This window comes from Pan troglodytes, chromosome 17, assembly GCF_028858775.2.
Source record: "Pan troglodytes isolate AG18354 chromosome 17, NHGRI_mPanTro3-v2.0_pri, whole genome shotgun sequence".
Lineage (NCBI taxonomy): Eukaryota > Metazoa > Chordata > Mammalia > Primates > Hominidae > Pan > Pan troglodytes.
The window spans coordinates 33,238,351-33,253,725 of record NC_072415.2 but is presented as its reverse complement, the minus strand read 5'-3'; the positions used below and the strand labels follow the sequence as shown (position 1 = coordinate 33,253,725).

Below are 15,375 nucleotides of genomic sequence, written 5' to 3'. Positions count from 1 at the left end.
TTGCATTTTATGTAGGCAGATCTATCAGTCTTCCTTGATGGTTTCTGTCCTTGTAGTGATATATAGAAAAGCCAGAAGGGCAGCATTTATTGAGGTTGTTGTTGTTTTTAATGTGCCATGCACTGCTCCCAAATACTGTATATTCATTCTCTTATCTTCTTGGAATCCTTCTGAGCATTATTATCCCCATTTGATAAATGAAAAAAGTGAGTTCTCATTGCAAACTATGGATATGGATCCAGTTTTGCCTGACCACATTAAAAGAAAAACTTTAGGCTGGCCACAGTGGCTCATGCCTGTAATCTCAGCACTTTGGGAGGCTGAGGTGGGAGAGTTGTTTGAGGCTAGGAGTTCAAGACCAGCCTGAGAAACACAGGGAGACACTGTCTCTACAAAAATAAAATAAGGTAATTAGCATGGCATGGTGGTGTGCACCTGTAGTCCCAGCTACTTAGGAGGCCTGAGGTGGGAGAATTACTTGAGCCTGGGAGGTTGGGGCTGCAGTGAGCCGTGATGGCACACTGCACTCCAGCCTGAGCAACAGAGCGAGACCCTATCTCTAAATAAATAAAGAAAAGAAAAACTTTAGACAAAATAAATTTAACAGAGATTATTTGATCAAACAACAATTCATGACTCAGGCAGCACTCAGAACCAGAGGAGGCTTAGAGAACTCTACTGTAGCAGCCTGGCTGTGAGCTTTTATAGCTGAAGTAGCTGAATGTGGAAATAAAGTTATTACATAACTGGCTATAGCTAGGCATTGGCTTTCTTTGGGTATAGTTCAGTGGGAGGTCCCTGATTTTTAACCAGTTGGTTGGTTGACTGTGATTGATTGATGCTCAGTTTTGGTTTTTCTTTTTCAGTCACTTATAAGAAATGCATCCAAGTTTAGGTGTGGTCTGCTTACTTAAGAGCTCCTAGTGCAGACACAGGATCAGGCTAATGGCCTCCTTCTTATCTGCTTTAACACCACAAAGGTCACATTCTTTCCACTGTATGAAACCCTTTGCCCTGGACTTGTACATCCTTCCCACCCCCTGCCCCCCATGACCTGGCTTATACTAGAACTGAGAACATAGCCCAGCCCAGGGAAATGTGTGAAGTTTCTCTGTCTCGTAGAGCTATTGGCTAAAGTTAATCTGCAAATTGCTGGCAGTTCCTTGGGAGCAAGAAAACTAATTATAATTTCAAAAGATTTGGATAACCATGTAAATGTTATAAGGTTATACTCTCTAGTGCCCAGAATCAGGTATGAGTTGTATCACTTGTTGCTATATCTCCCTACAAAATAATCCTTAGGTACAGCAGAACTAACTAGGATTTTAAAGTTGTAGCTTCATTTCTTCCTGAAGAAATGACTTCAAAAAATATTTCAGGAGATGACAAAAGCACAAAGAAGCACTAGACTTGTAGCTCATGTCTTTACCTTGTCTCTATGCTACCTGGAAAAGTATGGAAATCTCAGCTGTCATGGATTTTACACATACGAGGTGACTAACTATTGAAAGGTCTGACCCCACTGGATTGTGACAGCACAGTAACAGTTGTGGAACCTGTAAAGCCAGAGATCCAAATCCTTATTCCTGAGCAGCAGGAATAAGTGTCAGCAGTTCAAATTGTGTACATGGAGCTGTCAGCCATTGCAACAGGCTTTCTCTCTCCTTCCCCGACACCCCTCTCTCTCCTCCCACGACTACTACAGTCTACTTATTGCCTACCTCTCCCACTGGACTTGGTCTGTCATATTAAGAGCTGTGTCTTCATTGACTAGAATATTGGAATATAATGGGTGCTTAATGAATATGAATGAGTTAACGCGTGTTTTAGTTCATTTGGGCTTCTGTAACAAAATAGCATAGACCAGCTGGCTTATAAACAACAGAAATTGGCCAGGTGTGGTGGCTCATGCCTGTAATCCCAGCACTTTGGGAGGCCAAGGCAGGTGGATCACTTGAAGTCGGGAGTTTGAGATCAGCCTGACCAACATGGTGAAACCCCCATCTCTACTAAAAAATACAAAAATTAGCCAGGCGTGGTAGTGGGCACCTGTAACCCCAGCTACTCGGGAGGTTGAGGCAAGAGAATCACTTGAACCTGGGAGACGGAGGGTGCAGTGAGCTGAGATTGTGCCATTGCACTCCAGCCAGGGTGACAGAGCGAGACTCCATCTCAAATAAATAAATAAATAAACAACAGAAATTTATTTATCACAGCTCCTAGAGGCTGTGAAGTCCAAGATGAGGGCGCCAGCAGATTTGATGACTGGTGAGGGCCCACTTTTCTGGTTCATAGGAGGTGCCTTCCATCTGCATCCTCACTTGGTACAAGAAGTGAACAAGCTCCCTTGGGCCTGTATTTTTTTTTTTTTTTTTTTTCTGAGACGGAGTCTCGCTCTGTTGCCCAGGCTGGAGGGCAGTGGTGCGATCTCAGCTCACTGCAACCTCTGCCTCCTGGGTTCAATCAATTCTCCTGCCTCAGCCTCCTGAGTAGCTGGGACTACAGGCACGGGCCACCAGGCCCAGCTAATTTTTGTATTTTTAGTAGAGATGGGGTTTCACCATGTTGGCCAGGATGGTCTCGATCTCTTGACCTTGTAATCTGCCTGACTCGGCCTCCCAAAGTGCTGGGAGTGCTGGGATTACCAGTGTGAGCCACCGTGCCTGGCCTTTTTTTTTTTTTTTTTGAGATGGAGTCTTGCTCTGTCGCCAGGCTGGAGTGCAATGGCGTGATCTCGGCTCACTGAAACCTCTACTCGGCCTGCTGCAAGCCGCCCGGGTTCAAGTGATTCTCCTGCCTCAGGCTCCTGAGTAGCTGAGACTATGGGCATGGGCCACCATGCCCAGCTAATTTTTGTATTTTTAGTAGAGACGGGGTTTCACCATGTTGGCCAGGATGGTCTCGATCTCCTGACCTCATGATCTGCCTGCCTCGGCCTCCCAAAGTGCTGGGATTACAGGTATGAGCCACCGCGCCTTGCCTGGGGCTGTTTTATAAGGACACTAATCCCATTCATGAAGGCTCTGCCCTTATGGCATACTCACTTCCCACAAGACACCACCTCCTAGTACCATCACTTTGGAGGTTAGGACTGCAACATATGACTTTTGAGGGGACGCAGATTCAGACCATAGCAATGAAGAATAGGTTTGTGACAAAGTCTTTCCAAGCCACAGAAGGCTCTTATTGCTGTAATAATAAACTAAAGGGAGACATTATGTTGAAGAAAATGTTATGTGTATTTACTTTTTTTTTCTGAGACAGAGTCTTGCTCTATCGCCAGGCTGGAGTGCAGTGGCGCAGTCTCGGCTCACTGCAATCTCTGCCTTCCAGATTCAAGAGATTCTCCTGCCTGAGCCTCCCAAGCAGCTGGGACTACAGACGTGAGCCACCGTGCCCAGCTAATTTTTGTATTTTTAGGAGAGATGGGGTTTCACCATGTTAGCCAGGATGGTCTCGATCACCTGACCTCGTGATCTGCCCGCCTTGTATATTTTATTCTCAGAACTGAAGAATAAGGAAATACAGTAAAACCAAATGTAAGACATACTTAACAGTGCATTCTTGCTCACTAGAGGACAGGAAAGGATCCTTGATCCAGTTGCCTACTTGATATCTCTGCTTGGGTGTCCCAAAAGCATCTCAAGTTCATAATTTTCAAGACTGAATTCATGATTTTCTCCAGTCAAGCGTTTTCAACTTTTTCCTGTCTTAATGCACCACCCCTAACCCTGTTCCAACGTGTTCTCCATACTGCAGCCAGAGCAACCTTGTCAAAATACAAGTTAGACCATATTATTCCCTCCCTACCCTGGGTTTATTCCTCCATCTACTCAAGCTACACTTGCCTTCCTCCAATTTCTTCTTGCCACAGGGCCTTTGCACATGCCGTGTTTATGTCTGGAATGTCGCGTCCCTTGCACTGTTCTACCCTGTCTCCTGTAGCCAGTTTAACTTTGAATTTCCCTCTCAAACATCACGTATATGGGGAAGCGTTCCCTATTCTCACTGATTAGGTCAGTTTCCCTTATTGTATAGCATGGTCCTTTAGTCTCCTTTATAACAGTTATCAATGTAGTGTTTTCATTTATTTTATATGAACAAAACACATACAGTTCCCACCCATGTGACACAGTGTATTTGAGGGGTGGAGGAGACATTAATAATATATCCAGGAGCTCCCTTTTCTGACTCTGTCAGTCAGATAATTAGTGGGTTAATTGAAAGTCACATAAATCAGGGAATCTTATTTTTATTTTTATTTTTTTGAGATGGAGTCTCACTCTGTCGCCCAGGCTGGAGTACAGTGGCACAACCTTGGCTCACTGCAACCTCCACCTCCCGGATCCAAGTGATTCTCCTGCCTCAGCCTCCTGAGTAGCTGGGACTATAGGCGCCCACCACTTTACCCAGCTAATTTTTGTATTTTTAGTAAGAGACAGGATTTCACCATATTGGCCAGGCTGGTCTTGAACTCCTGACCTTGTGATCTGCCCATCTCGGCCTCCCAAAGTGCTGGGATTACAGGTGTGAGTCACCACACCTCGCCTATTTTTATATTTTTTTAAAGAGACAAGGTCTTACCCCTGCTGCCCAGGCTGGAGTGCAATGGCATAATCATGGTTCACTGCAGCCTTGACCTCCTGGGCTCAAACGTTTCTCCCACCTTAGCCTCCCAAGTAGCTGAGACTACAGTCTCAACCCACCACACTCAGCTGAATTTTTAAATTTTTTGTAGAGACAGGCTTGCTGTGTTGCCCAGGCTGGTCTGAAACTCCCAGACTCAAATTATCCTTCCATTTTGGCCTCCCTAAGTGCTGGGATTATAGGTGTGAGTTACTGCACCTGGCCTAGGGAATCATCTTTTGCTGAAACAATCTATTTATTTTAATTAAAGACATATAAATGTGCATTAACTTGCTGATTTTGTAGTAAGGCTTTTCGTTTGTGTGTGGATTGTTGACTGGTGTCCGTTTCTTGCATATACTACCCTTAGCATATACTCTTTGATTTTCCATTGAAATACATGGTTAAAGTAGAATGAGGCCTTTGGTACTTTGAAACAATATAAATCAAGAGTCTTTGCTTTTTAATTCTTTTTCCTTTTTGCCCTATCCCTTCACACTTGCCTTGCCCACACCTGTTTTGTCAGCCATTTTCCCAGTGATTCAAATGTATTATTCTTAGCAGCGGCTATGGTCTTAGGTTGGTGTGTGGTGGAGAAAGACAGCTGTCACACTGACAGCATGGTGGCTCTGCAGTCCACTGCCTCTCCTGTGTGTCTGAAGTGCCATGAGTGTGTGTTGCTTTGGCCCTGTTGGCCCTGAGGGGGATGACTTCGGAGAACACAAGCACCGGGGTCCTGTGCCTGGGAGGTGGTCCCACGTCTGGAGCCAGACGCTCACTCCGCTGTCCTCTAACACTTCCCAGAAGTCTGTTTGGTCCTACTAGTCCTGTGTATCTCTTTTCTAGTTAAAGTTATTTCTTTGTATTTGTGGGTAGGAGGGTTAAAATACAAGGTGTTCCCTAGGCATGTTTTCTTTTCCTCACATCCATGGCCATTCAAACACCCTGATGCCTCTTGGAATATATAACTCAGCAGTTTTCTTTGTTTTAAGAGGGCATGGAGTACACATGTCTGGGGCCTCGCTGACCTTACATTCCAAAGTCCTGGGCCTCCCGCAGTGAGGCCAGCTGCCGTTTCACCCAGCGCACCTCCTCCTTCCTCCTCAATGCCCTGCCTGCAGTATGTGCTCTGGGCTTCCTTCTGGTGCACAACAGGCCATGGGCCTGTATCCTGCCTCCCTTGATTCATGTGAGCTTAATGTCAAGTGGGAAAAGCCGCTTCCTAGAAGAATAGCAATTGACTGATGTCACCCCTGATCCATTGCAATGGAGGATGGGATCTTCCTTTCTCTGTTCATCTTTTGGTTGGGGGTGCTGACATCTATTACAGCACGACTAGTGTAACAGAATATCCCTCAGATAATTGGCTGCTTGGTCAATTCTCTGAGTGTTTGCAGCTTATCTATTTGTATGTCAGTGTCTCCCATTAGATTATGAGGTCCGTGAAGGCAAAATATGAATGGGCGTTTAACAGCTAGGGCTTTGGAGCCAGACAGACCTCAATTCAAATTCTGGCTTTGCCATTTACCAGCTCTTCTCACCGCAGGCAAATTATCTAAACTCTTTGTGTCTCAGTTTCCTCATCTGTACAACGAGGGTAATAATAATAAATACCTTCCTCATAAGATTATTGTGCAACTTTAAGAAAGATGCAGTATATAAAACATTTAAAACAAAAAATGCAGCATAGAACACATTTAAAACATATAAAACAAAAAACCAGCAAAGTGCTTGGTTTGTGGCAAATGTTCAATAAATGTTACCTGTGATGCTGCTATTAATGATAATTCTCAGCACCTTGTAAGTTGCTGTAAGTATTTGCACAATGAATTTATGCAGCAAGTAAGGTTTGAAGGCCCTTGCTAGACTGGAAACATTTAAATGCTAGGTTATCCAGGAAGTTGTACAGGTCAGACCTGATCTTGGATGGAGTGCTTGCCCATGCTAATAAAATTAACAAAGAACATTTCTTGAGCAGGCATCATTCCAGGAGATCAGTTCATTGAGTTAGTTCGGATTATTATGTTATATCCTGCTGGAATGGTTTCATTTCTTTTTATTCATTATTAGGATAACTCTGGGAACTTGAATTAGTAGATTGAATATACTTCTTTTTTTATTTTTTTGAGACAAGGTCTTGCTCTGTCGCCCAGGTTGGATTGCAGTGGCATGATCTTGGCTCACTGCAACCTCTGCCTCCTGAGCTCAAGTGATTCTCCTCCCTCGGCCTCCCGAGTAGCTGGGATTATAGGTGCCCGCCACCACCATGCCTGGCTAACTTTTGTATTTTTAGTAGAGACGGGGTTTCACCATGTTGGCCAAGCTGGTCTAGAACTCCTGACCTCAACTGATCCACCTGTCTTAGCCTCCCAAAGTGCTGGGATTACAGGCCTGAGCCACCATGCCCGGCCAATAAAATGCATTTCTAATTGATGAGAGAAGCAGGTTGCAACCTCAGTGATATGCACTGTCTGTGAGAACTAGGATTTTGATTCTAAATTGTAAGAGAAAAGCAGTTCCTGGTGTGGCTACAATTGAAAAATAAATGTACCCTTCGGAAGTCCTTGAAGGGTCCCTGAACCAGAATTCCAGCAATGCCAGGTTAATGGTTGAAAAAGCCAGCCTATGGCCACCCAACTGAAATTCTGGGATTCTTTTTTTCAATTTCGTCCCTTGAAACTGGTTCTTTTTGTTGTGATTCCACGGAGCTGTTTGGTGTAGCCTGGGTAAATAACCTTTTCAATTTTTAATAATTTGTAGTGGATTCAAAACTTTTGGTTACTTAAAATCCAAAGAATAATGTTCACTGCCCTTGGAAAAAACCAGATCTGTTCTCTCTTCCAAGCTGCAGCAAGGCGTTTACCATTTCCATTTCTGGGATCTCTTAGGCTAGATGATCAGTAATGATGGGATTGTAGGTAGGATGGCTTTATCTGCCTCCACCACTCAATCGATAAAGACCACATCTCACTTAACAAGTCTGCCAGGGATGTTTAGACAGCCTCTGTTGTTGTAGTTGATGCATCTGGAGGGTCAGCCTTTCCAGCTAGGTCTTTCTTAACAAAAAGTGGCAAAAGTGTTATTGCTTTTTTCCCCTCTTTTCAGATCTCATGTTCTTGCGTGGCTTCCTGCTTCAGTGCTGTTTGTGGGTATAATCTATGCTGGGTCCAGAGCATTGTCCAGACTGGTAAGTATTAGAGGTTCAGGGGAAACAACTCCTCTCTCCCTTTCCCCTTTGCCTTTTAACTTATCATGCCTCAGCTCAATAAGGGCAAAGAATCACTTTAATAATGATAATAATGGGACCTATTACTCCCTTTTGTTGAGTTGAAGATAATCAGATAACAGGGAAGGCCAACTTGTGTTACAAGGTGGGGATGCACAGGGAGAAGCAGAAGAAAGAGTAGTGGTATGCGTGGAGCTGGCCAGAGATGGGCCCTGCTGGGACTGCTTCCCCGTGAAGATGGGCAGAGTGGGAATGCCCCAACTCTGCCTGAATGCAGGCTGTCCACAGGACCAGGGAGGCAGGGCCCAAACTACTCCTTGCTTCTGAGGAACCAAACCCTGCCCATTGGTAATGTGGCCTGGTGAGCTTGGTCATGGATGCAAATGCCTGGCACAGGGTTGATGTCCTGTACACGGGGAAGCTAGTAAAACAAGCTGACTGTTTTGTCCTCCCACCACTTCTCGCAGGACTGAGCTCCTCAAATGCAGGAACTGTGAAGAGCTAAGTTACTTCCAGATACATTATTTGGAACTCCAAAAATTTATTTATTTTGCCATCAAAAGAGAATCCATTAAAACCATCATTAACAGAAGGTGGCTTAAAAATCAGGAATGATGTTAATACCTCCTCCAGTCTTGTACCATGACTACTAACTGTTTTTATCTATTAGAAAATAGTTGTATTCTGACTTTGGGGAAAGTGCAGAATGTGCAAAACATTTTAGTCCTTTAATGTAAAATTCTTGTTGTTATGTTAGCCCCTTAGATCTCAGCTATAAAAACAGTAAAAACAAACAAATAAAATCTGCCTAATTGGATAACAATGTTGTTGTTAGGACAGCAACTCCAAAGTTGCAAAATAGCAGTGAGGACTGTAATTTTGAAATTAAATAATCATTTTTCTTTCATGATTCATAAGCTTGAGTAGATGGGGTGATATATGCAATGGGGAAGAACCTTCCTGGGTGGGCCTGAGAACTGACCCACGGTGCACGTTGCTGCTCAGCTCAGACCACGAGGCTTGCCCTGGCTGTCTGCTGTGCCTTCTTTGTTCTCAGGCTCTTACCGCCTCAGTTTATACCCTTTGGCCTGCAGAGAGTGTTTCCTCTCCTACGCCATAGACTATTGGATTTTGGTAAAAGCAATGTGTTGCTCAAGTTCTTTTAAATTTTTTTCTAGGCTCTGGATAGTTACATTTGCCAGAATTTTGAAGTTTGAATAGCAAGGTGTTATGTTCATAATGATAATACTTTTTGTTCATACAGTGCTTTTTTTCATAGGCTTCCAGAGTGATTTCCTTCGTGTCCTTTTATGTGATTCTTGCAATCTTTTGACAGATGATAGGTGAGGCAGCTGCTAACCACTTGACAGAGGAAGAGATGTAGGTGTGGAAAGTCTTGCTAAACCTGCCTCTAGTCCCAGATAGTGGCAGCTCTCATTTTTTTGTTTTTGTTTTTGTTTTTGTTTTGAGAAAGAGTCTCACTCTTGTGGTCTTGTGGCTCAGGCTAGAGTGCAGTGGCACAATCACAGCCCACTGGAGCCTCGACCTTCTGGGCTCAATAGGCTCAAGTGATCCTCCCACCTCAGCCTCCCGAGTAGCAGGGAATACAGGTACTTGCCAATACACCCAGCTATATATTTATTTTCTTTTAGAGATGGGGTCTTGCTCTGTTGCCCAGACTGATCTTGACCTCCTGGGCTCAAGCAATCCTGCCGCCTCAGCCTCCCAGAACACTGGGATTACAGGCATGAGCTACTGCACCTGGCATGGCAGCTCTTCTAACTCCCCACCTTTTGCCTTTTCAGAATTGTTTCTTTAGGGCCAATGCGTATGGATTTTAGAGTGAGCCCAGGGTGTAGTAGTCGTTGTATAACATTAGACTCTTTCAGTTGCAAGTGTTAGAAAGCTCAAAAACTGGTCTAAGCAAAAGGAAGATTTACCAGTTCATATAACTGAAAAGTCTTGGGGTAGAAACCTACTTCACGAATGGCTTTGTCCAGAGGCTCCAGTATTACACTCAGAATCCAGTTTCTCTGTCTTTCAGTTCTGCTCCCCATCTTTGTTTCTTTTCACATCCAGCCCACCCCTATAGCAACAATGAGTGTTGTACAGCTGCCCCCAACAATGGGTGTCAACTGCAGCCTCACATTCTCACAACTTTAGTGGAAAGAGACCATTTTCCTGGTAGTTCCTGCATGAGTCCCAGGCTTCACTCTGATTGGATCAGTCAGGGCCACTGCCCATCCTTGATCTGAAAACTGACCACAAGGTTGGAATTATGTTGATTGGCCAGCCCTGGTTCAAGACTTCCCTGAACCATTCACTGTGGTTGGAGACACTTGGAGGCCTATTCATGTAGGATCTCTGCCTGGGTCCCAGATATGGAGAGCAGGCTGTAATGGATCCTCAATATTGGAGTGCTTTACCCTCCCCCCAACCCCCCCCCCCCCACACACACACAAAGAGGTACTGATACTAAGTTGCCAAACCCTCTCAGAAGACCATGGTAAATGTCAGTCTGGTGTGTTTTCAGGCAGTTGGGGAGTTCTGCAGCCTTCAACAACGCTTCTTGAGCTGTGATCTGCAGCTGTACTGGTCTTTGAATTCTTTGTTACCTGTCCATGAAGAGATCGACTTTGGCACGAATCAAACTGTTTAATTGAGCTGGCTTTTTTTTTTTGCAAGACATTTTGAAGAAGGAAGAGATGCATTGATTTTACATTCTCTTGCCAACTCCTTATCTTCTCGAGGACCAGCACTTTGAGTGGCATTCCTCTAGAGCACAGCCTTTTTTTAGAGATGGGGGTCTCACTGTGTTGCCCATGCAGGCCTCAAACTCTCGGGCTCACGTCGTCCTCCTGCCTCAGCCTCTCGAGTAGCTGGGACTACAGACACGGGCCATGCACCCTGCTGAGAGCACATTCCTCTTAAATAAGCAAAAAGAAGCTGTTGCAATTCAAAATCTTTGAACAAAGGGAAACAACCAAAAACCAAATACACCCAATTAGAGTGGGAGGAGGGCTGAAAGCAGATGCTTATTATTGTTTTATAGTAAAATAACTCAACCCAGCATCTTTTCTTTGTTTCTGAGCTCTTTGTTTTTACATCGTTGCTTAGAAATTCATAGGATGGATAAACATGAGGCACTTGTACAGTTTGTGTTGGATAGAAAACAGGCATCAATATGCTGGTGCCAAGCTGTCAGTTTAATGAATCCATAAGGAATGGGGGAAAAGCGCTCCATCAAAATCCGTAGATGTATTGTTATGCAAAACACTTTCGGGGTAGCTCTGCTCCATAAAGCCCTCCTTTATCTGACAAGACCTTGAAGTTCTGTTCTCCTGATCTGTAGCTTCTGGGAGGAAGCTGAGTTAACTCTGCACAGATGCTGTGGGAAAAGCTCTTGGTTGATTTTTCTACCTCAGACTCACAACCAAATGATCTACAGAGTTAAGGGAAAGGAGATTTTTCTTGTAGCTGTCCATTCACTACATAGTTATTTGGGACCTACTATGTGTTGGGGGCATAAAGACAAATAAGACCTGGTTTCTGACCTTGAGGAACTGAAAGGGATGGGGCAGGGAGTGAAAGACACACAGCTCACCATGGGAACAGCCACCATGAATATTTGATGTTAAGCATGTGCCGGGCACTTTCTGTCACCAATCTTGATGAAGTGTGAGTTGGACTTGGGCTGATTCGGGCCTGCTTGCCCAGCTTTCCTACACTGAGTAAGGTCACAGTGATGATGGCTCTGATGACTGAGTGTCAGTCTTGGAGGGACAGTATGACTTTGATGGCTCATGACTCTTCTTATAATTTCCTGGTCAAAAGCCTTCTCAGCTGGACAAGACTGCCTCAGCCTGTGCTGGCCAGTGTTCAGAAAAGATGTACAAATTCATACATTACTGAGCTTGGTGGAGAGAGGCCATCCTGGCATTGGCAATTTGGCTCAAGCCATGCTGTTTTCTTGCTTGGGGGAGGCCAGGGTCTGCAGCTGGAGGGACCCTAGAAGTCTAGGTCAAGGCACCTTGACAGGACAGGAATTGTTTTCCTTGCTGAGCTCTTTGATCTTGGTCCTTCCTAATGGCTTGTCCTTGTTTCTCTCTTCCATGAGCACAATATTCACTCAACATACTGGGGATGGAGATGGGATTGTGTGTGTGGTGGGGGGATGTTGATGAGGAAACACACATGGATCATTAAACCCATGTGGAGTGAGTTACTCAGTTAAGCAAAATGGTACCCGTGGGTCCCCTCTCTCTTTGTTTGGCTCCAATATCATAAAGGAAGTTGGATCCACAAAGGAAGAGTGTAAATGTTGGTGTAGAATGGAGCATCCGCCCCTAATGTCCCTGTTACTGCTGATGAGAGGCAGCTCCCTCTGTCACACTGTGTTTTCATCACAGGTGATCAGAGTCCAACTACAAGGATAAGTTTTTAAAATGTGGGCTCAGTGGCAATACAGTAAACTCCTCCCTGGATTTTTCTTATCATCTTGCTCCCTCTAAAAATTGTCCTGTAACTTTTATAAAATGGCTTTTTTTTTTTTTTTTTTTGAGATGGAGTTTCGCTTTTGTTGCCCAGGCTGGGGTGCAATGGCGTGATCTCGGCTCACCACAACCTCTGCCTCCCAGGTTCAAGTGATTCTCCTGCCTCAGCCTCCTGACTAGCTGGGGTTACAGGCATGCACCACCACGCCTGGCTACTTTTGTATTTTTAGTATAAAAAATACTAGAGATGGAATTTCTCCATGTTGGTCAGGCTGGTCTCAAACTCCCGACCTCAGATGATCCACCCTCCTCAGACTCCCAAAGTGCTGGGATTACAGGCATGAGCCACCGCGCACGGCCATAAAATGGCTTATTATTAACATTGAACTCCTGGGGGAAAAGCTTCATGATGTTGGATTTGGCAAGGATTTCTTGGATATGACACCAAAGGCACAGGCAACAGAAGAAAAATAGAGTAATTGGACTTCATCAAAATGAAAAATTTTGGTGCTTTAAAGGATACTATCAACAAAGTAAAAAGGCAACCCCCAGAAAGGGAGGAAATATTTCCTAATCACTCTTCAATTGCGGGATTCACTTATAGGCTATATAGAGAACTCATAAAACTTAATATAACAAAAACAAACAACCTGATTGAAAAATGGGCAAAGGACTTGAATAGATATTTTCCACAGATGATATTTAAAGACTGATAAATCCATGAAAAGAGGCTCAACATCATTAATCATTAGAAAAATGCAAATCAGAACTATAGGCGATACCACTTCACACCTATGAGAATGGCTGTTACCAAAAAACCAGAGAATAACAAGTGTTGGTAAAGATGTGGAGAAGTTGGAACCCTTGAGCACCACGGGTGGGAATGCACAGTGGTGCAGCTGCTATGGAAAACAGTATGGTGCTTCTTCAAAACATCAAAAGTAGGATTATTATATGATTCAGCAGTTCCACTTTTGGATGTATACCCAAAAGAATTGAAAGAAGGGACAGGAAGAGATACTTGTGCATCCATATTCATTTGGCTATTATTCACAATAGACAAAAGGTAGAAGCAATCTCAGTGCCCATTGATGGATGAATAGATAAAATGTGATAAATACAAACAATGGGGCTGGGCACAGTGTCTCACACCCGCAATCCCAGCACTTTGGGAGGCCAAGGCAGGTGGATCACCTGAGGTCAGGAGTTCGAGACCAGCTTGACCAATGTGGTGAAACCCTGCCTCTACTAAAAATACAAAAAATTATCTGGGCATGATGGTGAGTGCTTGTAATCCCAGCTACTTGGGAGGCTGAGGCGGGAGAATTGCTTGAACCCAGGAGGCAGAGGTTGCAGTGAGCCAAGATTGCACCATTGCACTCCAGCCTGGGCAACAGAGCAAGAGTCTATCTCAAAAAAATAAAAATAAAAATACAAACAATGGAATATTATTCAGCCTTAAAAAGGAAGAAAATCCTGGCTGCAACATGGATGAACCTTGAGAACATTATGCTAAATAAGTCAGTCACAAAAAAGATAAATACTGTGTGACTCCACTTATATCTGGTACTTAGAGTAATGAAATTTATAGAGGCAGAAAGTAGTATGGTGGCTATCAGGGGTGGGAGTAGGGGAGAATGAAGAGATAGTGTTTAATGGGCACAGAGTTTCAGTTTTGCAAGATGAAAAGAGTTCTGGCAGTGGAGGGTGGTGATGGTTGAACAACGGTGTGAATGTACATAATGCAGTGTGAACGGACTATGCTCTTAAAAATGGTTAAGGTGGCAACTTTTTGTGATGTATATTTTACCACAATAAAAAAATAATAATCTAGGCCAGGCTCGGTGGCTCACGCCTATAATCCCAGCACTTTGGGAGCCTGAGGTGGATGGATCATGAAGTCAGGAGATCGAGACCATCCTGGCCAACATGGTGAAACCCCGTCTCTATTAAAAATACAAAAAATTATCCTGGCATGGTAGCATGCACCTGTAATCCCAGCTACTCAGGAGGCTGAGGCAGAAGAATCGCTTGAACCCGGGAGACGGAGGTTGTAGTGAGCCAAGATCATGCCACGGCACTGCAGCCTGGAAGACAGAGCGAGACTCCGTCTCAAAAAAATAAATAAAAATAAAAATCACCTAGGTTCCAGTAGGAGTTTTTTTGAGGATTGTGTGAAAAGGAGGGGGTGATGATGTGTTCTTACTTGTCTCACTCAGAACTCCTCTGTGTTCCTGTGGGATATGCATATTTAGTTTAACTGAATTCAGTTAGTGGACTTGGGTAAAGTGTGAAGAAAACAGCCATTCCCTGAGAGCAGGCAAGTCCGCCCACCATTCCCACCCATGCGTTAATGCCAGGCTGGAAGACTGAGGCCCCCTTAGGCCTTCTCTGATTCCCTGGCATCTCTCTTAGGATTAGTATTTTGGCAAATTGGAGGAGCTCCTGCAAGGTATGTATTTTTAATATGTTGAGGCCCTTACACACCAGGCAGCTACTTTATGTGATCCTCAAATGAAGGACAAAGAGGACCTCCCAGCTTGTACTGGAGGCTGGGAAGGAAGGCAGTCTGGTCCTCTGCCCTCAAGGAGTTTGCCATCTAATGGCAGAATAGTAAGATGAATGTAAATAAGCACTACAGTCTATTTCATGCAAGTCAGTTTATGAATATTCACTTAAACATGCACATATGCATATTCAGATACCTCACCTTCTTCCAGAGAGGATGTGTGGTAGCTTACAAAAATAATTACACTTAAAAAAAGATAAACACTCTTATGAAGAGAATTGTATAAGAAATCTAGGTAAAAGGGCCAGCATGGTGGCTCATGCCTGTAATCCCAGCACTTTGGGAGGCCAAGGCACGTGGATCACCTGAGGTTGGGAGTTCGAGACCAGCCTGGCCAACATGGCAAAACCCCGTCTCTACTAAAAATACAAAAATTAGCCGGGTATGGTGGCGTGCACCTGTAATTCCAGCTACTCGGGAGGGTGAGGCAGGAGAATCGCTTGAACCCAGGAAGCAGAGGT

The 15,375-nt window shown here is 44.3% G+C and overlaps 1 protein-coding gene across 19 annotated transcripts in view; it reads left to right on the top strand.

Annotated features, from left to right (window-relative positions):
* The window catches only part of TMEM241 (transmembrane protein 241), a 181,773-nt gene that overhangs the window by 30,587 nt on the left and 135,811 nt on the right, over positions 1 to 15,375 (top strand). For 17 of the 19 annotated variants that reach the window (XR_010151862.1, XR_010151861.1, XR_010151863.1 and 14 more), the window contains one exon: positions 7,732 to 7,813. The exons of the other annotated variants lie outside the window; for them this stretch is intronic. Coding sequence is in view for 6 of the 17 variants with exons in the window: in XM_063795563.1 (XP_063651633.1) it covers positions 7,732 to 7,813 (82 nt within the window). In the remaining 11 variants the exon portion in view is untranslated. The remainder of the gene's footprint in view (positions 1 to 7,731; positions 7,814 to 15,375) is intronic. 19 annotated transcript variants of the gene reach the window in all.